Source organism: Tinamus guttatus, unplaced genomic scaffold (assembly GCF_059628265.1).
Source record: "Tinamus guttatus ecotype Peru unplaced genomic scaffold, ASM5962826v1 Tinamus_guttatus_pri_ptg000601l, whole genome shotgun sequence".
NCBI classification, from domain to species: domain Eukaryota; kingdom Metazoa; phylum Chordata; class Aves; order Tinamiformes; family Tinamidae; genus Tinamus; species Tinamus guttatus.
The window spans coordinates 4608779-4631029 of NW_028289135.1; the positions used below are offsets into that span (position 1 = coordinate 4608779).

The following is a 22251-nucleotide window of genomic DNA, read 5'->3' on the forward strand; positions in this document are numbered from 1 at the left end:
AAGACTATCACATCTTTATTTAAATAAGGTTCCCACCTTCCAAGTCTGCGACAAGATACAACTTTCTGAAGCACCTATCCAATTCTGCCACCTAAAATATGCCATTCAAATACTATTCTGGCAACTGTTCTGAAAGCCCATTTACACTATTAAACATGCTCTTCTAACAAAAAAAAAAAATCTAAAAAATCCCATTTGAAGCTCAATTGAGTTTTGCATGCATTCAGCTAGACTGCCAACTTATATCACAAAACAGAAAGTTTGACACTTCTAAGTTGACATCAGAGAAATAAGAGAAAATCCTAGTCTCTCCATGCCAGCAACAACGAAAGTAAGACCTTGCCTAAACTGTTTAGGAATAAAATTGATCTTTCAAGGAAGATAAGTTCAAAAGTGATTCAGCATCAAATATTAGGAAGTGGTCACTCAGTCCTTTGAGACTTTAAGCTAGACATCTAAGCATGCTTTAAGTGAATTCAAATGATCATCTTTGCAGTTGTTATTACTTTTGCATTATTTTTCTTGCTTTCTATCACTAATGAGTCACTACGCAGGCTTTCAATACTAAATGGAGGAAATGCTTTCTTTAATATGTATTTCTTGCCTCTGAGGCAATTTCTCTGAGGAGAAATCTGCAGGCCATAATATAGATGCAAATTTGAATGCCCAATTAGATACTTTCCAGCCCCAATATGTCATTTCTTACAGGAACAGGTAAAAATTATCAGAAAACATAATGCACTGGAAAACAGAATTCCACAGATTGTAAATACTGGATTTTTTTTTTTTTAATTAAGCAAAGTTAAACAACAAAGCGCCCCCCTCCCCCCCCCCTATTTTTTTAAACATACAACACAGGGCAGGGCATAGTAAGAAATATACACACACAGCAGAAAAATACTAAATCCAGAATTATCTTAATTACCTTGTAAGTATCCACATAACGATCTTCCTTTTCCTTAGACTGCACAGCTATGGGCTTGACCAGATTTCTGTAATGTAAAAAGTACTGATATCTTGTCATTTTTCTAATGATGTGGATGCACACCATTTAATAAAGCATTACCTAGAAAAATGGCTTTTGTAACATGGACAGACAACAGCAAAATTGAAAAGTAGTATTTTATGAAAGAGTTTATGAAAGAGTAAAGGCCACATTCAGTTAGTGCTAAAAGCAAACTCAGATCCACACGCTACCCGCAGCAAAAGTAACAGACAAGCCAGTGCACTCAAAGAGCTTCTTTTTCAAATCGGGGGCACCACTTAAAAATAGAGACTTTGTGCCACCATGGTTAAATTGCCTTAAGGATTTATTAGGATGGGACAGCTCACTTAGCACTATTTACAGTCAAGGCAATATGTAACTGGCAAAATTATTTACTATGTTATTTCTACTCCTGTTTAGTTTTCATTAATTTGCTCAGAACTCTGTAGTCATGAATTTAACCATGTGGCCACTATTTAAGTCAGTATACTATGTTTATCATGATGTTCAAGATGGTGGACAACAAGCCAAACCCAAAACATCCTGTGACATTCTCATTTCTTGTCATTTCATTTAAATGGGTAAAGCACAGACTCATTGCAGAAAACCCTAAAGATGAGGCTCATTCCTCAGTAGTTGCATTCACCTGTGTGCACCATTTAGTACAACAAAATTAAATAGCTATACTGAAACAACCACTTCAATTATACCAGTTCCAAATTTTTCATATTACCTATATACTGATGGATCATTTAGGTCCAGTGTTTCATTGGTGTAGTCAGAAAGTATAAAGGGAAATACTGGATACTGCATAAGATCATTGAAGGAGCGGCCCGCATGTTTGTTTAAATGAGTCAGGTATTCAAAGTTAGTAATCTGTCCTGTGCACCAGAGGTGGGTCAAAGCAGTAATGTTTCCATATTCCAAAAGGTTAGGCAAATTGTTAGTTAAGATGTTGTGGTACACATCATCACGGACCTAAAAGAAAATACCACAGATTTAATCATAACTTAAAAAGCTTCAGACTCATTAAGTTTTTCCTCATTTACAAATTTTCAGAGATCTCCTGTAATGAAGCAATGCTCAGTATTACTAAGTTTTTCAGTTATCTTAATGCATCTGAGATGAATTTTTCAATGGAATTGCATTTGTCTAGAGACCTGGCTGAGCACAGTTGTCAATGGTATTAAGCAGAATTCAATATTAGTCCATGCAACAAATCTCCTTAAAAACTAATACATGAACATATATTATGAAGAAATAGCAAAGTGTTTTCATTATTATGCAATCAATGCACATTACCTTTGTGTTATCAAAAGCCAAGAGTAAGGTTCTGCCGTTTGTTAAAAATATTTCCACAGCATTGTCTCTTAGCTGCCACCATCTCTTATGAACTTCCTTAATTTCCTCATAGGTCCAAGAAAAGGATGCTGGTTCAGTTTCTCCATGAAAACTCTAAGAAATGCACAATTCAAAAGAATATTTCAGCAGCAACTTTTCTACACAGGAAACCCCTCCTCAACAGGACCAGTTTATAGCTATATAGCTATATATTAAGGCAGACTTGGATAATTTTTCTGTAATGCTTTAAGGTATTACTGTGACCTTCTTTGTATGGAGAGAGGTTGTGGAGTCTCCTTCTCTGGAGATCTTCCAGACCTGCCTGGACACCAGAGGAGTTGAACTAGAGGATCTCTAGGGGTCCCTTCCAACCTTAACCATTCTGTGATTCTCCAATCAGTTACGGTTCCAGTTTTCCTTATAAAACAGCTCTCACCACAGGTTAAGAGGGGAGTTTACAGCTTTCAAAATAATGGAAAATCCAGGTAACAGTGATCCTGCAGAGTACAGCAGAATTTATGTATTTGAGAGTCTCTGCACTGTACTTCTTAGTGCCCAAGCTCCCAGGAAGGCTGTTTCAGATACCAACCTGAGCGAGTTCTAGGCATTTTCTATTACATTCCATCCAAGCTGAACTCTGGAGGGATAGACAACTATGTCGAGAAGACTCCCAAAATCACTTGCTCCTCCCCCCTTCCCAGCCCACTTGGCTGAATCTTCCCATCTTGTTTCTGTGCATGCAGCTATCACCGACTCCACAGCCAGTCTAACAGTGGCAACATTAAACCCAAACTCATCAGCTTGGCTGACCATGTCCAGAGATTCTCTACCCAGTGCTATGACAATCTTAGGAGTAGAGAACAGCAAGGCCCTGGAAGAGCTCAGCCTGCACAGCATACTCACAGGATTCTCCATAGTGTCCGAGGCATTGTCCTCAACAAAATACATGCCACACTTTCCTAAGGGGAAAAAAGTGGCAGAGCTGTATGAGGTTGTTTGCATATTGCATCTTAACTTTACACAAGCATTCACTGTTGAGGTTTTAGGAGTTGTATGAGCAGTAGGTAGACAAGGCTGTACTTGAGAGAAATAGAGTTTTTATTCCACCACTTTAGACTACATTTTAAACTTTCAACCTAACTATAGGCCAAAGAGAACACATGCAAACAACAGAAAAAGGGAGAAGTTAGCTGAAGGATATCATTCCTGATAAGTCAGTAAGTATTTAGCAGTAACTTTCCTCCCAACATGTCCTTGACAATTAAGTTATCTTTTGGGAAAAAAAGAAGGAAAACATCTACAGACAGACAAGTTTGGTGCAGAAGAGATAGTTGTGAAGACTGAAAATTCTACTTACCTAGCAACAGTTCACCAGCAGTTTCTCTAGAAGGTGCCACACTGATACATCTTCTATTAACTCTGAAATATATTTAAGTTGTGTTGCTTGCCGGTTCATGTATTATTTCCACACTTAGCTAAAACTATCCATCTCCAAGACAAACCTCAGAACACCATAAGCTTAAGAGTTCAAATTCAAAAAGGGGAAGGGAAATAGATCCTCAGTCTTCTAAACTTTCACACAAGTGTACTTATATTTAGTCTATTGCCATGTTCTCTGCTGTTATTTTAGGGAAAGTTAGATGGTCAATTGATATAACTGGTGTGTCAAGTTTAGCATAATTTATAAAAAGCCTGAAGGATGAAGGTATTAATTTGCTTTTGACCAGACCATGTTGCAATGCATGTCTTGCATACAAGTGACAAGTAACAAAACACCACCAGATTATCCCACAGAAGGCCCATCCCATATCACACCAGATAGTTGCTTCTACTGGTTTTGAAGATACGCAGATACTGTATAAGAGTCAGAAAACCCACACCGTTGTAAACTAAACCTTTCCTGTGAATGTTGTAAATAAAACCTCAGTGTTTAACATCTGTCTCCTTTATCTCACTCTTAAAATGCTTAAAGAAAAAGGTTACACCAACAAGGACTTCTCCTTTCAAACAGGGAAAGCAGAAGGGAGGTTGATCTTACCCAAAGCCTACCTTATATGCTCACTTGCTGCTTTGTCCTTTACAGTAGATGAGTGAGAAGAATATGTTTTGTCTTCAAACAGGTAAGACAAGGGAGGTTTGATCATGCCTGTTAAGAGGGGAAAAAAAGAAAGAACAAACACTTAAATATTAAGAAACTCTTATTCATGAAAACTCTTGCAAGACTTAGGAACAATAATCTTGCTATAGTTACCTTCCTGCTTCTGCCTATCTGGGAGAAGGTACTTATTTGGTATAGTTAAATAGCACCTCTGCAATCGTCGCCTCTCTCTATTTGGGCCCTCTGTTGGATCCAATTGCCAAGAAGTTGGGTAATACACTGGGTCATACCAGAGTGCTCTGAAAAAAAAAAATCATGTTAAATTTGACAACAGAGACAGTATATATGCTTACTTATTTCATTTTTCTTTAAATGGTAGAAAGGCAGAAGTTCCACACTACTACACTGGGCAATTATTTTTGAGGAAAAACAAACCAACACACAGCTCATACCTGAATTCTGCAGTCCTTTACCTTCATGAACTATCCCACTGACCAAGTACTTACGAACTACTTTACTGTAAGACTCAAGTTGCTAACTCCTATGAAGACAGAAATGCAAGGTATCCAATACAATAGTAAGGTATATCAACTGCTCAAAGATGACCTAGTGCTCAACTATTGTAAATGTGACTTATATGCAAGCTCCACAGTGGCAAAACTACTGTCCAGTTCCTGGTCAATTTTTTTTTTTTGATGACATTTATCATCTTTTGCATTATGCAGAAATGCAGTGAACCTATGATTTCCAAGGCAATATTACAGTGAATGACATCGAAAAAAAGTAGTAATTCAGTGTAGTGCAAGATATTAAATCTCTTATGCTATGCACTTCATTCTGTTATGTGCATTAAGACAAAAGCCTTTAACAAAAGTATTTGTCTAAAAGACAGAAAAAACACTTGGCTGCCCATCTGAAAAATCAGAGAATAAATTAAATATTTTACCTGTTGAGCGGTCTGATGATTAGCAAAAGTCACTCTAATTTTAATATCATCTACATTTCAAGTGCTTCTAACTTGAAAGATAAGCACACATTGTGCTGCAGGACAGGTCTACAATGAATAACTTACCGATCATGGGTAAGCTGCTGAACAAGTTCCTGCCAGTGTCTGCTGGCACTCAGCTCTGCCTTATACATCCCCCTGATGTGCTGGATCACTTTCTTCCTTTCCATCCCTTGGGACAGTGAAACAGCCTGTGTGATGTCTCCAGCTATTTTGGAAATATCTTTTGATTTTGTATCCAGACGTTGAAAGAGACTGGGGAGATGGGAGGGGGGAGAGAAAGGAGAAAGCTGCATTTTACAATGCCAAGTCAGCATACTGACACGGGTAGGGAAGCCACCCCAAAATCCTTAAAGTTCCACCAATTTGGCGGTAGATCTCCAGAGCACTTGTTACAGCAAATTCACAGCAACTTGACCTACATTCACATTCGTGATATTCCAAAAAACCCAAACTATTAACCGCAACTATCAAAGAAATGTCAGCATGATCGAAAGATTGATGATGAAACATTAGTACTTAATAATTAATGTACACACTTTACATTAAAGCTCTGAAGAACAGTAATTTAGTACTGCTCAAATTTAAGCTATTCAAAATAGTAAAGTCAAAATGACCATACCTTCAATCAAGATATTTTAATAATGGTATAATAAATATCTGAAAGCTAAAAACTGCTGTGATGTGAAAGAAGTGTTTAAGACTCACACAGCCAACTTTGCAGTGAGATACGCTGAACATGCTTTCAAAGTTCCTTTAAGCACCTTTAAGAAGGCACTTACTTTTGCTGATTATTGGCCATAGTCTTCTCCCAAGCAGCTTTGTTCACACCCTCTTCCATCTCATATTTCTTCTGATCCTTAAAAAAAAAAAGAAAGTTAAGCTGGAAGAAAGCAGAGGCTAAAGGCTACAGAAATTATAAAATAAGTGAAAAAACTATCATCCGCCAATATCATTTCAGTTACTCTAATACATTTTGATGCCACTTTATATTTTTTTGCAAGAAGCCATTAAAGTTTTTGTTCTGTCAATAAAAGTTACTGAAAAACTTATTCTGAACTATCAACTTGGCTTTGGTAAAGTCATGTATTTAAGAGCATTAACACGTGAGCTTGCTGCAAAGTGTTAAGCATGCTTAACATTTTGAACCCCAAAAGAACTGCAAAAAGCATGAGCTATGTTCAAGTTCAAACACAGCTACTGTCTCGGGGAGGGGTGGCAGCAAGGGGGATGTCGTTCCCCATATACAAGATACAATTGTCTGAAGCATATCTGATTTTTGAAGCAACATTTTTATTCACAAACCTCTTTCAAAGCTTTCACTAGATCTGGTTTTGGTGGTGGGCTGAGCGGGATGCACTTGTAGCCACAACTTTTTAACACATTCATAAAATCTCCTGCTGCTCTTTGTTCTTCTTTGTTCATTTCATCACTGTGATTATACATTAAGTCATATAAATAGAGTACTAATTTAGGTCCATGCTAGAAGGTGAACAGAAGGAAAAAGAAGAAAAAGTCTAGTCATTCATTTCTGCAATACAATACTGAGCATTCCCACACTCCTCACCCCCTTCCAAATCTTTAATGTCTTTTCTAGCCAGCCTGGACACGTTTCTTTCTTTAAATGGCAGAAAAAAATAGAAATAGATGCTCTGAAGTCTCAAGATAAACTTGTCTAAAACTAGAAGAGAGAGCCTGCCGAATTTAATCCTCCACACGATAAAAATTTTGTGGCCTATGGCAACATTAAGTTTCCTTGTCAAATCCATTAACTCAGCTCCTTCTACAACTTGGCTTACACTTCAGGAAATATATGCTATAGGACCTGAATTTTGCCTACTTAAAATATTTGTCCCTTTTTCACTTAACCAAACTTGCTTTGAGCGATATTAATAAAGGTAAGTAGACATGGTGACAAGGACACTCGATATGACACTCCTAAAAAGCCATTGCTGTGTATCTGTTTTTTCCTTACCAGTGAAACTGTCACTAGCTGAGATGCATATGTGATCAGAAATGTAGGAGGGTCATAGTATCAGCTAATAAGAAGTACTTTCACTCTTCACTGTATAGACTGTGGTCAGACTGTGGCACAGCTTAGCTATTTTATATCAAAAATTCTTCCATCTCCTGAAGAACTCCAGCAGCAACATTCCCACCCAATTCCTGCTCATAAACAATCTAAAAAATGCCTTCTCAAGCCGACACAGGAATTGACACTGTGCACAACCAAGAATGCTTTTTCTGACAAACCCAGAAATGCAAGGGCCATCCCTCAGGCCAATTTTAACCAGAGACAGTTCTAAATAACTTCAGAATTTAAACCAGGATTTTTGAGTACAAGTTCTGTGGGCTTCTTTCAATCACTGAGCTTACTTGCAAATTTGGGCTAAGACAATCCCGTATAATCTCTTGATTATTTGCTTCATGCATCATCTCCAAAGCCTGCTTTCTTTCTTGCAGTGGCCTTGCTGGAGACAAGGTGTGCACAAGAAGTCTCCCAAGTTGCGCACGAAACGTGTCCTTGCATGAGAATAGGATTCTCTTCCACTGCTGCTTGGGTGCATTCATTCTGCTGCTGCCCTAAAGAAATAAAACACTTCTCCCTCTTATCAAAAGGCTTAGTTTTCACATAAAACTCACTTAATATGATAAAAACAGAAAGCAATAAGTACTCTTCTCTAGAGCATTTGAATTTAATTTACAGACTGATACTACAGATTAAAAGATGTTTAAATGATGAAAGAATAATAAGATTTTTCCACCTTGCTTTGTGGTTATTAGAAACGCAGGTCTTAGGTAAAATAAATATTCAGTTAATTAGATGAACCATTCAACAACAGCAAGAGAAAAATAAAAGTGAAAACTGTGAAGCAGAATTAAAGGTTTTTATTATTATTTCTTTCGTTATGAACAGTCCTTTTCCCCTTAATCACTAGTTTGAGTATTGGATTATCTCAAAGGATCAGAAACCAGGTTTTTAATCCAGATGCTGGGACTCAAAAGGAAGCCTGCAGCCTTTTGAAAATACTAAAAAACAATAACGTTAGAAAGACCTCACAAATTTTAACAAAAAATAGGTTGAACTACCTTTTCTTATAGAAACTTAAAAGCAAAGAGGCAGAATGGAGCAGTAAATTATTATTTCCAGTAAATCCATTCTGAATGACTCATGAGGAACCTTATGAGCTTGGAGATATTGATAGGCTATCAGCTGTATGCTGAAAAAACCAACAATGGTGGTGGAGGGGAGAAAACTGCCTTCTGTCCCCCAACTATATGACCAATTCTAAAACATTACTGGTATACAAATTGCTCAGATAAACAAGCCTCTTATCCATCACCTACAGATGCATAGCAGAATTCAAAATTTAAAGGGAAAAGGGATTCTTTTATAGTCTACACAACAAATAGTTAACTTTTGTGTGCACACTCAAGCAGTAGCATTTTACCAACTGTTATACTAAAAATTCAGAGCACGTGTTTTTTTTTTTTTTTTTTTTCTCTCTCCTCTCCAAACTGCAGAATAACTGGGAAACTGAACAGAGTTTTCAGTAACATGCTGGCTGACTTGAAAGGCTTGTTCCCATGAACAGGAAACCTATGTAAAAAAAGTCCCAATAAATGAACCTTAAGTAGTATATTGTAATATGGACACCAAATTAGTTACTCACAACAGATGCTTTGATCCCTTCTACCAACATTTTGAAGGTTTCTTTCAGAAAAGGATTTATTCCTCTAGGCAGTTCTTGCTGGCTTTCCTCTTCTGAAACTTCCAGTCGGGATGCTGAAAGTCTACTTTGGCTTGTGGCTTCTGTTATACTCAATATATCAAGGCATTCCTCGGTAGATGCTAAAAATTGAAGAGGCATAAATAGATCAGTAATCTCTACGAAGATGTTCCAATATTCTCTTGGTTGCCAGTAAAAGGAATATTGCCTTTATGACCATACCTAAAAAAACACCCCCAAACCAACCTAATTTAGTACTTATTTTAATTCCTCTACAAACCAGTTCATTGAGAATTACACTTCACATTCGTTGTGGAGCAGTTCAAGTTTGCTGCACACGCTCAGCTTCCTGTTGCTTCTTTAGAATTTGAACTAGCCTCCAGACATCAAGTCTTGCTAATAATTCTATCCACTTCCCAGAAAGAGGTAAACTAATGTATTTGAAGAGACAGAAAACACTCTCTTTGTCAGAGCTACATCTTCATTTCATAATTCAGGCAGTTAAATGAACTGAGTAACTTGGAATAAAAATAGCTTGTTCAGTTCATTCAGATAAACTGACAATCCAATTTGGATACAGTCATGTAATGCTAAGAGACAAAAATTACAAATACATGTTTTAATGTTAAATCCATTAAGCTAGCTACCATTACTTTTCTCTTAAACACTGCAAAAACAAGAATGCATTTTTTATGTAGAGTTCCATTAGACCTGTCAAAGCAGCAGGGTACAAAGAAATGCTACCTGAGTAAATGAGTCTGTTAACAGCCAGAACAGTGAGTCTCTGCAACCTTTGCACAAACTCAGTCTCAGAGGCTCGGACAGGATTTTCTTGGCTCATTCTCCGCTGCATCATCATGTTGAATTCTTCACTTGCTACTGAACGCATTTTCATCAGCAGAGCATCAGACTGAGCAAGGGAAAATTTCCTGGAAACTTTAAGCAGAGATGCATTAACAACATCTTACTGAAAAAGCACTCATTTTAGAAAAGAAAATGTTTGAGATATACTAGCATAAAAGGGAACATAAATGTCTTGAAGAGCAGAATAGGATATTTTCCATTTAAAATTTAAAGGTCAAATTTATAAAATTTTAAAAAGTGTTACTACAAAAGGAGTTGCTCTCAAGTTTAGATTTGTTGTGCAACTTCATATTTTTGTATAAAACTGATTTCAAAAGGTCGCTTTTATTTATTGCCCACTTATATTATGCAGTTATAGCAAAGGTTAGAATAACCAGTGTTGTTTTTTTCCCCAGATGAGAAAGTAGTTTGACCAATACAAATTCAAAGTCAATACAAATACAAAGTCATTTATATTAACAGCTTATAAGCAAACACATCTTATATTGTACCCATTGTCACTAATTTTGATAGAAGCATTATTCATAACATAATCCTGCACAAATATTTGAGAAGGGGGCAGGGATTAATGTTTTCTTGCAATGAACCAGTGGGCCTTGACTGCACTCTCTTCTTTAAGAAGTAATTACATTTATTTTCATGTATATGCACAAACACACACAGATCCAGCAGGGCACTATATTTAAGAGGCTGCTGGAAGTTGTCTCATGAGATGGCTATATAAATAAAAAGGCTGCTGGTATGGACAAGGAATGGACAAGGAATAACAAAATCTTTTATTGCAGGTTAGGTTAAGAAAAACAACAACAAATCAGAAAAAAAGAGACTTCAATTATGCCTCTTACAGAGTCTTAAATGCAGCTTCACTTATACAAGAGTTACACAAAACCCATTTCCATTAAGAAGACTCCAAAGGCTTCACAAGCCAAACATTACTGCCAGAACTAGAGTAGCACAGATATTTTTAATAAGCAAAGAACCATAACAGAATCCACAGGCCCCACCATACTCGTTTGGAGCACCAGGTATTCCCTTCAGGATGGTGTCAATCGAAAGCTGTGCAACAATAAAAATCACACATGATCACTGAGCTAGTTATATAAGATATCTTGATTCTGACATTTTTTACTACAGTCAAATTGCACATTGATGTGCTTTTCTTAAAAAGCAAAGAAATGGTGTTTTTAGCTTCAGCAACTGCATTGAGTGTATCCTCATTCTAGCCTACCAATGAAAACCACCCTTGAATTCAAAACGGGTACAAATTGTATTACGCCAACACTTGGATTGATTTACAAATCCATAAAAAAAGGACTATTATATCATTGACATCAGAATTAAAAAGCAGATTAATAACATACAGAAGAGTTGACAAGCGTGCCACACTTTCGCCACTCACCAGTGATGCCTTTCCGCTTCTGAAACATCGTGTGATGAGGTGCAGCTGATGGGACAGAACTGGCCTGCTCCTGAGAATCCTGGTTTGCCGTCGTTTTTATTAATTCAATAGCTGCCTGAAGAACTCTCAGTTGCAGAACAACAGCCATATCTAGATAAAGGTATGAACAAAGGGCTCATAACATGCTCTCTTTACTAGTTTACATTAAAATTATCCCAACAGCAGTAATTTTTCTTTTTTTTAAATTTGGGAATTATGCTACACGTGTATCTCATCTGAACATTAATCCAAGTCTTTACAATATGTCTTTAAGAATTTTTAAGATGACTGTATAAAAAGAAGGGCAATTCCAGAACTGTACAATTCTTGACTGCAGGAAAGTAGCCACCTCACTATTACACGGAGAGATACAGAATGGAAGTTCTCATGGAAAAGCCATAAGATTTGTCCATCTTCAATAAGGCAGAGAACATTTCCATTTGAACACTCTGAATGGACTTCTACCCCGGCAGACAAGCAAATCTGTTCAATCGTTATTAGCAGTACCTAATTCATCACCACAAAACAGCCTCCTTAGGCAGACTACTGTAAGAACCATTTAAAAGTTGAAAGAAGATCCATCACCAAAAAACTTCCTTCTCCCTCTGTATCAAGTTTAAAAGAGTAATGGAAAGATTTAATTTTTTTAGGTCCACATTTCCAAAAATAACTTACTTTTCATCCTTGCATTTTTACTATTTTGAAGATGCCCCAAGAGCACTATGAGGTCTTCAATAACACGAAAATATTGAGAACCTGAGGAGCTGCAGGCATGAATTGCAACTGCCACCATCAACTGTTGTATATCACATGCAAGTAGCTTGTAGTCATTCAGAGGAATGCTGTAAACAAAGTTGTAATTACTAGAAACATGAAAATGTTAGTAGGTTGTAATCTGTAGCAAGACCTACTAGTTTCCAATCACTGCTCCTGCCAGTCATGCCAAACACTATATTGTACTTCTTATAAGAATATTACTGCTGAACACTAGAAAAAAATTAATTGGCGAAGAAAGCTCTTTTGCAAAATAAATGCCTCTGAATTTTTAAGACATTCTAACATTAACGTAATACACCTCTACTAGAAAAGTAATGACAACTGTCAGATCAGGCTAACCAAAAATAAGTCTGAAATCCTAGATTTCTCAAGAGACAGTTCTTAAATGAAGGAACATCTAGTTTTGCTGCATTAATTAAAACTATACCAGGTTAAAAGTGAAAACTATTTATTTCTTCATCATACTAAATAATGAAATATTTGGTAAACAACCACTTCCTTAATTGCTGAATGCATGTAGTAAGTCATGTTACCTCACACATTAAGTCTATATTAAGTCTAGTCATACACAGAATTTTTAACATGGAAATCACAGAAAGCATAAGACTGCAGATTTGACATCAGCTACAGATGCAGTAAAATTCTAGCATCTCCTGAGCCACTACCCTTCTGTCCAAATAAGATATAGTAGAAAAAGCATCTGAAATGCATGCGTTAATACACTCACATTTTAAAGCATCATTTTAATTGAAAATGTAAGGTATTGAAAGAACATTTTAGACCCATTGTATTCCATTGTTTGAACTAAAAAAAAAAAAACAACAACAACAAAAAAACCCACAGATAACAACAAATTACACTTTAAGGTATAGTTCAAGACAAAGACCACAAGAAGAGACTAACTTTGTGTGCACCCTTTGATCATTTTAGAAATTAAGAATACAACACACACGAGTTTATGCTAGGCTTCTAGCATACATATGCTAGGCTACAACAGTCTGCACTGTCGTATAGCAGCAGACAAAATACTCACTTTGTTTCCAGTCCATTGAGAGCAGCTAGCGTGTTACACAGCACGTAGAGCAAACCATTATCAAGCAGCAGGTCTGCAACTTTTGAGCAGGAATTTATGATTTGCAGCAGGAGACAGAAGGAGTTATGCAGCAGAATATTATCATATAGCGAGTTCTCTATAAGACCCAGAACAGGAACAACACACCACTTTTGAAAGAGTCCAACATTCTTGACATCTTCCAGATCAAATCTATTGAAATAAATATAAGCAAGATTAATAGACCCTTAAAATAGCATCCTGGAACAGGTAAGTGGTATTTTAAATGCTGGAAAGCCAGGAGTTTATGACAGTATTTGACAGAGATGTAGGTGTCAGTGTCTTGCCTTTCACTGCAGTAGCAATGCCTGTCTAATCATGGAAATAAGAAAAACATATAGCATTTCAAAGAGCAACATCTTAAGGAAGTGTTTAAGTATATAGACAATTGCACTACCATCAGTGGTCTACATTATGGATTTCTCAAAATTAACATTTTAATAAATATATCAAGAATGCATTATTTTTACAGTAATAATCTTAACTGGCACACAGATTAACAAATGAGATGGAGTTTTGCCTCGATAAAGTAATATCTGACTAACAGCAAGCTTATGTACTGCATATATTACTGCTTAAGTCATTTTTAATCATGTTTGTCAGCTTCTGGTTTATTTAAATTGTAAAACTCTGAACACAGCTACAGGTTTTATATTACTCCCATGTATTAAGAAAATTGGATCACTATTAAAAGCTTATCAGTTTACCACATGCCTGAGATTGTTTTAGGATTGCAAATAACAGTCATGAAGATGACTTTTCCAACCCCATAACCTTTTCAAAGAAATATCAGTTCTACCGGGGAACAGTTAAGCAATCAGAAGGTTTCAATCTTGCAGTTAAACAAGAATGATTCTACTGGATGAAGATCAGGGCAACAAGACAGAAGTCTGATGGTTAAAAGGCAAGTGGACAGAAGCTTTTTGCAATATTTATGTACTGCTAACTATGTGTACACTGTACTATGTGTATGCTCTCTACTGCACAGTCATTAACTAGTCAGACTAATTCTACAAATATCATTTACTTAGAAAGGTAAACTGCCTGCCTGAAGGCAGTAATTCCTCTTTTCCTGTCAGTATGAGGTGTTTTTATTCAAGGAAGTGGTACATCTGTGAGATTAGCTGTAAAGCAAATGCGGACATTTACACTCGGGCCCAAGTCAGGGAAGCAACTGGCATCAAGCTTTTTCCTTAATCTCTTATTAAAATTTAACAGGAGTAGTCTAGTGACCACTGAAAACTTTTGTGGAAATTTTGTGAAAACAAATCAGAGTTTGACACAGGATGAGAGAGAATAGGAAAAGGTTTAATAGACTACAGTAAGTTCTGAGATTCTCAGGGATCTTGATACTTCAAGGGCCTGAGATTTTAAAACTCCAGCTCTTCCATAACATGCTCCAGTTGGATGAAGCAGTCCACAGAAAGCTTAAGGACCATACAGTACTATAAGAATTTATCATACTTTAAGGAGATTTCTTAAAATTACAATGAAATGTTTCAAACCAGTTTTGGAGGAACTGTGTTCATGGTTGCTAACTACTAGGAAGAGAATGAGAATTAGCTATCCCCATCCTTGCCATCAGCAGATAGGTGCTGACAACCAAAGGCTGCTTTTAGCTCAAACATTTAATTACCAGGTGCAGAAACAAAGCAGTACTTACTCTTCATCCAGGCCTACAGAATGGCCAAAGAGCATTTTCAAAAAGCATTCTACAACTTCCTGAGTTCCCTGGTGAAGGTACAGCTGGTTGGCTAGCAAGGAGAAGCCGCGATTCTTTAAGAATTTTTCCTTCTGCTCCCTCCTTGCTCTGTTGAAATACGCATCCAACAACTAAAAATAAATGTATAATTATGATATAAGATTTAAACCTTTCACAAGTTGCTTGAAAGTTAAAATCTTGAACCTGTAATTTGAATGGCCTGAATTGGAAGTCTCAAAATATTTTAAATTTCAGATTAAAAATCTGAATTTGTCTATCTGCAACTATAATTTACATTACCCTTGCTACACCCAGCAGTTAAATTAATCCTTTTGAGGATTACCTTAGATTTTCAGTGAAGTTAAAAAGAAATGCTCACATAAATATATCACTTTGTTTTATACTTGTCAAATCCTGCGTGTGTCTGCACGTGCTTGTCATTTTTTTTCAGATCATTCTGCTAATGAAGACTCATAACCTTCTCAGTCTTCAAGTTAAAAATACAAATCTATGCCAAGTCCTGCATCTACATAATGTTACTGCCTAAGAACATTTTTTTGTTGTTGTTAATAGTATAAAAGCCTTTGAATATGCTTTAAAACCTCAGGTCCATGCTCAGGCCATAGAGGTGTTGCTCCCAAAAGAACTGAAAAAAAATTAGTCTGAAGAAATCAATCTTTGGCTTGCATGCTACTTGAACAGTGTTTGATACGCTTTATACCAAGGAGATAGTCAATAATTATTTCTATATGGGTGCTTCTATTTACCCCAGTTGTATTATGATATATTTCCAAGCGCCTTAGCTTAAATCATGGAATATTTATCTACAGAATGACTCCCTAGTTTTTTCTTTACATCAGTAGTTCAAAGGTAAAAGTTTTATCTCTGCAAAAATCAGGAGTAAAACTACAAAAGCCAAGAACAAATGAAAAAATAATAAGGAAACTTCATGATTCACAAGCTGACAACGTTTTAGCTGCACACATTACATATAGGCCTACTTTAATGACGCCTTGTTGTATGAGAGGAGATGGGTGGTTCACAAGTACTATAAGATAATCAGGTTGGATAAGTTTGTCCATCACATCTTCTAGCATGATATCTGGTAAGATTAGGAGAACTCCACGCAAGAGGTCATATAATCCACAACAGATAAGCACAAGACAGTCTTCTGTTGATCTGAAGACAAAGAAATATGTTTTACCACAATTTGTCTACAACAGGAAACAACAGAGGAAGGTGGAGAGAAGGAAATCAGATATATCTTCTCCTACTCCCAGTACTTTTTTAGTACTCATTTTTGGGTCTCACAGATAATGGGATCAGAATTACTGGCTTGAGATTTTTTTGGTAGATATTGTAACACAAGTTACCACTCCTATTATGCCAGAAAGTATCAAAACTCCTGATGTTACATTCTTTGCCTAGGTAATGTTTAAAGTTTGAAACATAGCAGTAGTTCTGCTTACCAAAATAATTTGTTTAATGACAACCACTGAAAATATTATTTTTCAGACTTGCTATTCTTGTAGAGTAGTAAACTATTAATTTTTGTTTATTTCATACCTGTCATCAGGGCTTTCAGATATTTTTTGGGTGTTCTCACTGGCTGAAGCAAAGGCAAGACTCTCCCAGTCTTCAGGGATTACATTCTTGTCAGCAAGGCTCGGCCAGCGGGCAATAATGGACGATCCTCCATGAACAGAAAATGCTAGGCCCAACCCTGCAAAATTACTCTGACTTTTCTGATATGAAGGGAGGCCTTTCAGATTGTCTGGACGACGCAGAGATGGTTCAGATGTAGCACTGCTGTCATTATATTTCATCTCCATATCTGTTTCTTTACTTTCAAATACATTTTCCAATAATTCTTCTTTCGGAATGTCTTCAAATGTTTCAGCAGACGTTAACTCCGAGTCACAAACTGTTTTTGCAGACTCACAACTGCTAAGAAAGAGCTCCTCTTGTACTCTTTTTAAGGTTTCACTACTTCCTACAAAACCAGCTTTACCCTGGAAATCACCATAGTCACTCTTGCCAATATCCTGAAGGCTATCAATGCTCCTGCCCAACTTCTCAGTTAGTCTTTTTTGATGGACTTGAGGTGAGGAAGTAGGAGATGCTGGCAAGCTTTTGCAGAGCCTTTTAGGTGCTTGACAAGCTCTTTTCTGCTGCATGCTTGCCTTGGAAGTGATTCCTAAAGAAATAAAGGCATCTTTAGCATTTCTTTTGCACCAAGAACAACTCTATCCCCTCAAAATTGCTTTTCACATGCGTTTAACAGATTTCTAAACTCCTTTTATGTGGCATAACAGATTCAACATCTGGCATGTTATGCAGGCATACATTTTGCAAGTCTTATCTTGACAAATCTAGAAGATGAATAAAATGCAAAATGAAATGTATAGAAGCTGGAATTCTTGGATTTATATTCTGCTGTTCTCAACTAACCCTCAGTAGGAAATTGTATAGAATCACAGACACCTTGATGGTGGGAGTGACTTCCAAGGTCATCTAATCCAACCCCTTTGCTCAAAGAAGGGTTAGAGAAGATTGCTCTGTTTTCTTGTACATGCATATCCCTATGTATTTTAGTAACATGAGAAAACATACAGCTCACAAACTAGTTCTACTCCTTTTGCACTAAGGCACTGCATATATTTTAAACTTGTAATGGACTGTTTTACTTACTCTTCTTACTAATGGACTTGTTTACTTATTCTTCCTTGTATGAGTATACATGTTCATCTCAAGCACTCAGATTTTTGGTGCCTTTGTACAAATCCCTTGCATGAAAACATAATTGTAAGAGGGGCAGTAGTTTGCATACCAGCCTGTTACCTTTGACTATAAGAAAAGGAGGTTTTGCTCAGCCAAGAGTATTTTGATAACTGTGCACCAGTTCATTCTAATGCAGTGATGATGCACCAGGATACTTCTACGAGTGCTATCTGTTTTCTGTTTGCTGAGTCAGATATCTACGTGCCTCTCATTGGTACAGTCACATAGATACATTGCCAGACCAAGTAACACCTTGCAGCCAATAGGGAGGATCCACATAGCTGCAGTCATCTCATAGCCAGGCTTGCACGCAGCGTGCGGGTAGTGCTCCCAACTGCAAACCTACATGCAGGCAGGATGCCTGCCTTTAAAAAGCCATGTTCACAGCTTGACTAAATTTGGAAATTCCAATTCAGAAACACAATGCTCAGGAACATCATAGAACAGTTTTTAAAAAAAGACTTAAGTCTTTTTTTAGCTTTTAGCTTTTGATTTAGAGGTGATATTTGTCATTTGAATAGGAAAATCTAAAAATCCAAAAAAAGAATTCAGCTACATGATTTTACAGTGATGTCTAAAGCATCACAGTTTATTGCAGCACACCATCTGAAAGAGTTATCAGACTAAACTAATAGCACCCATGTTCTAAATGCTGAAATAATATACCTGAGCAGCTGCGAGGAAAATAGGTAATGAAAACCTGTATCTAAGCCCTAATCAATGTTTTTTCTTTAAACTATGACATACTTTGCATTCATAGCAGAGGAATTCAAAACTGATCAAAGAAGCTATCTTTGGACCTCAAATGGTTTAGCATTCCACGTGAGACTGTCAAGCAAGTTACTCACTTGTAATTTATATACCTGTTTGTATACAAGTTGTTCTTTATGTTTTTCTATGTATTTTCTCTGATGTAGGAACAGTGCAACATCCACAATATAAGCAAATGACGGTATTTTAAAATAGACATTTAACAATTATACTCTAATAAAAAAGCATCAGCTTAATGCTTTCTGAATAGATAGCAGCTTATTGCTCATTATTCTAACTTTTCACTGGTTAGGCATTCTCATACTTGCCTAGCAAGTCAGTTTAATAAATGAGATTGTTCTCAGCTATCTGGATTGCTTCACTGCCTGAATCTACCATTCGTGAATTCAACAAAATAAGTTTGGATACAAGATTGACCATATATCTAAATCAGTGCACTTTCTTGTTCATCTCAGCTTGCCAAAGAAGAATAGAGGGAGAGTATTCAATTCAATCCTTATTCTGCTGATCAAGCGTCAAGCTTTAATAAGGGCTTAGTAAGAAATCTGTGAGAATATGCTTTTTTCCAGAATTGATTACCTTCCAGGGGTGAGGCAGTAAATCCAGTTGGAGACGTAATGACAAATGCAGAACTGTCTATTGACTTCCCACCGCTGCTGGAATTTCTCAGGTACATAAGTGATTCGACTTTCTCCTGAAAAATTTTACCATCTGGAAACAAAAGATAAGGGGGAAAACAACTACTCAGAAGCTTACTTACAAGCCTTACTTAAAGATGTTCCTTCCCAGCACACTGCTAGTAACAACTTTGACTTCTTGTAATATCAGAGGATCACCTTGTTCCCCAAAACATTAATCTAATGTAGTGTATAGCATAAAAATCAGGTTCTACTCCTACATCTACTAACATCAGAGCACAAATGTAGACTAAAATTATACTGCCATGAAAACAGAGCAGTTACTAAAACTGGAAGTATGTGGCCATCTGTTAAGGGAGAAAACATTTTGAACTTGGCTCAAATTCAGTGTTTACATAGAACACAGTTAAGATTCTTGTACAAGATAGTACCATACTAAAGTGTGGACTAGACATCTACTAGTTTTTCATTTAATAAAAAACTGATTTTTTAAAGAAAAAAAATCTAGAATATCACCGCTTGCCAAAGCATTCACCTGTTACAGATATATTAAAAGACCAGCTATCCTAGATCTACAAGGGTTGTGATGTAGCCATAACAACAACATGTACTTTCTCTGACTTGTTCACAATGGTGCCTGACATGGCCTTTCCAAGTGTGGCTGACCATTCGCTAAAAGTTTTCCTTGGGCCTTGCATTCAAGAACCCACAATGGAAGGTCATTTGAGGCACATTAATAACATTGCCAAATTAATTTTAATTTGCAATTCATGTCCATACATTTTTTTTTAATCTTAAAATTTTACTTGTAACTTTACCGATTTCAAACAGCTGGATATACCCAATAGATCATCCTCACTAGTTTTTCACTAGAATCAGTTTCCTAAATAAGGAGGATACCATCAACACTGTAAAAGATATTCAAAACCTTAAATGATTGACATTGATATATTATACTCTTGAGCCTAAATAACTGATGCTGCAGAACCAAGTGCATCTAGTAGCTCCCAAATTTTTATATGTCCAAGAAATATTGTATCCATGCTCACAGCTAATGTTACACGCTCCATTCAACACCACAAAGTCTTTAAATGCAGAACATAAAACAAGTTCTAAAACCTCATTAATTCTGTACATACAATTACTATAAATATCATCTTTGGATACTACTATATAAATAATCACTCTACAAATACGGAATATTTTTTTCAATTTTAGTCTAGAAGCCAAATTGTATCTTATTGTCTACTACTACTTAAGCATGAGGTATCTACCTATGTGCAGGGAAAAGTAGAAGTTGGTAGGGTTGTGACAAACATATGTATTAGTGGGAGGGTGAACTGCTAAGAGGAAATTGAAGACCAGTGTCAGCAACTCCAGGTCAGGGGGAGATCCAAGTACTTCTTCAATTATTTTCACAAATGACCTACAAACCTCCCGAGGCAGAGATGCAAGATGACCTTCTTTATGTTCCTACAAAGGAGGAATAGTACAGCTGTAAGTTACTTGCATTTGCATTTTCCCATAAATTTGTCATTCCCCTACCCCGCCAATTACCATGCTGTAACAAAAGAACAGACAAATAACAAAATCTGTACGCTTTAAACCAAAAGTTATTGCATGTATTAATTATTACCTAAGCCTAACACTTAAAATTCAGACATGAAAAGAATACTGCATATGTTACATGCAAGTTCATTTTCAAAATGCCTGCCTTCTGCATGCTATACTCCTTTGATTTAAAACACTGGAGCCTTAAAACACGAGTGACTCTTGAAATACTTGTTTTTTTCAAGATTTTACATGTTTATAAAAAGTATTTATTAAAAATTCTCAAAAGATTGAAATAACATTTACTATTTCACAATGTATTTAATTTCAAAGTGAAGCAACTCCTCCCTCCATACACAAATTCATTTAAAAACTTTGCCTACATTTCATTTTTGGTCATCAATACTCAGGAATCCATGTCAAAAATATACTAATATGTCATACCTTTTCTTGAAAGTGACACAAATTTGATCACCCCTAAAACATAAAACCTTTGCTTCCTGAAAAGCACACAATTCTTATATGATTTGTGCTTCTCAGTAATGAAGACTCAAATGTAAAACTAGTGAGACATGTTGAACCTGCAAAGGTGCAACTTATTTCTGCTCTTAGTCATACAAAGTACATTTGTTTATGCTTTCAGTTAGAACCAGACAATTAAAACTTCTCATCTCTTCTGTGAATCAGAAAAAATAGCACTGCTTGCTCTACCACCATGACTAAAGGGGTAGCTGGAAGCAGAGGACAAGCCAAGGTATAGTCTGTAGGAGCAGATTTTTCAAAAGTATCTTTTTTTCCTCCTTAAATAAAAGTAGGTATTTGACAAGTACAAAATAGGATTCAGACAAAGTACCTGGAGAACTTGGCAGGTTAACAAGAAGTGATGTACCACCTGAGCTTTCAACAGCTGTTTAATGTTAAACATCTGTTGGTGATGGTTGGCTCTAATAAGGATTTCTAGAGCAGCTAACAGAGTTTCCCAAACACCTTCCTAAAAAACAAAACAAAACAACAACAACAAAAAAAGATAATAGAGTCAAAACTTTGTTCAGGTCTAAACTGAGAACTTCTAACAAATTAGGAAGATAATCATACAGCAAGTTTCTCATCTGAGAAGATATATTAAGTGCAAGTGTGTCAAGTCAGAATTAGAAGCCATCAAAAGTCATGCTCATTAAAGGCATAGAATTTAGCTTATTTTAGTGATTGAAGCTAAAAAATTCTAAACATTATTTCTCACCTATCCTGAGTTTCGTATACTCTTTGTTTTATTTATGTTTTCTACAGGTTTATAAGTGGAGGGACAAGCAAGTGGTCTTCCTCAGACTCAACAGGTTTCTCTTAAAAATTAGGACTTTGCACATTTACTAGAGAAACACACTAAGGTAAGCCACAGCATTGACACTTGAGAGCTTGAAATTACTACCAACTATCCAAAGATATTAAAGGACCATTAA

General features: G+C 36.3%; 1 protein-coding gene across 1 annotated transcript in view; it reads right to left on the reverse strand.

Annotated features, from left to right (window-relative positions):
• The window catches only part of LYST (lysosomal trafficking regulator), a 61069-nt gene that overhangs the window by 13269 nt on the left and 25549 nt on the right, over positions 1–22251 (reverse strand). Inside the window, exons 19-40 of the mRNA XM_088534833.1 lie at positions 21648–21785; positions 20518–20716; positions 19185–19316; positions 16620–17250; positions 16055–16232; positions 15015–15184; positions 13274–13504; positions 12139–12305; positions 11425–11574; positions 9906–10097; positions 9105–9283; positions 7807–8013; positions 6736–6912; positions 6213–6289; positions 5497–5685; positions 4578–4723; positions 4376–4472; positions 3684–3745; positions 3230–3285; positions 2288–2440; positions 1719–1963; positions 926–992 (exon numbers count right to left, since the gene is read on the reverse strand). Coding sequence (XP_088390959.1) covers positions 926–992; positions 1719–1963; positions 2288–2440; positions 3230–3285; positions 3684–3745; positions 4376–4472; positions 4578–4723; positions 5497–5685; positions 6213–6289; positions 6736–6912; positions 7807–8013; positions 9105–9283; positions 9906–10097; positions 11425–11574; positions 12139–12305; positions 13274–13504; positions 15015–15184; positions 16055–16232; positions 16620–17250; positions 19185–19316; positions 20518–20716; positions 21648–21785 — 3843 coding nt within the window. The remainder of the gene's footprint in view (positions 1–925; positions 993–1718; positions 1964–2287; positions 2441–3229; positions 3286–3683; positions 3746–4375; positions 4473–4577; positions 4724–5496; positions 5686–6212; positions 6290–6735; positions 6913–7806; positions 8014–9104; positions 9284–9905; positions 10098–11424; positions 11575–12138; positions 12306–13273; positions 13505–15014; positions 15185–16054; positions 16233–16619; positions 17251–19184; positions 19317–20517; positions 20717–21647; positions 21786–22251) is intronic.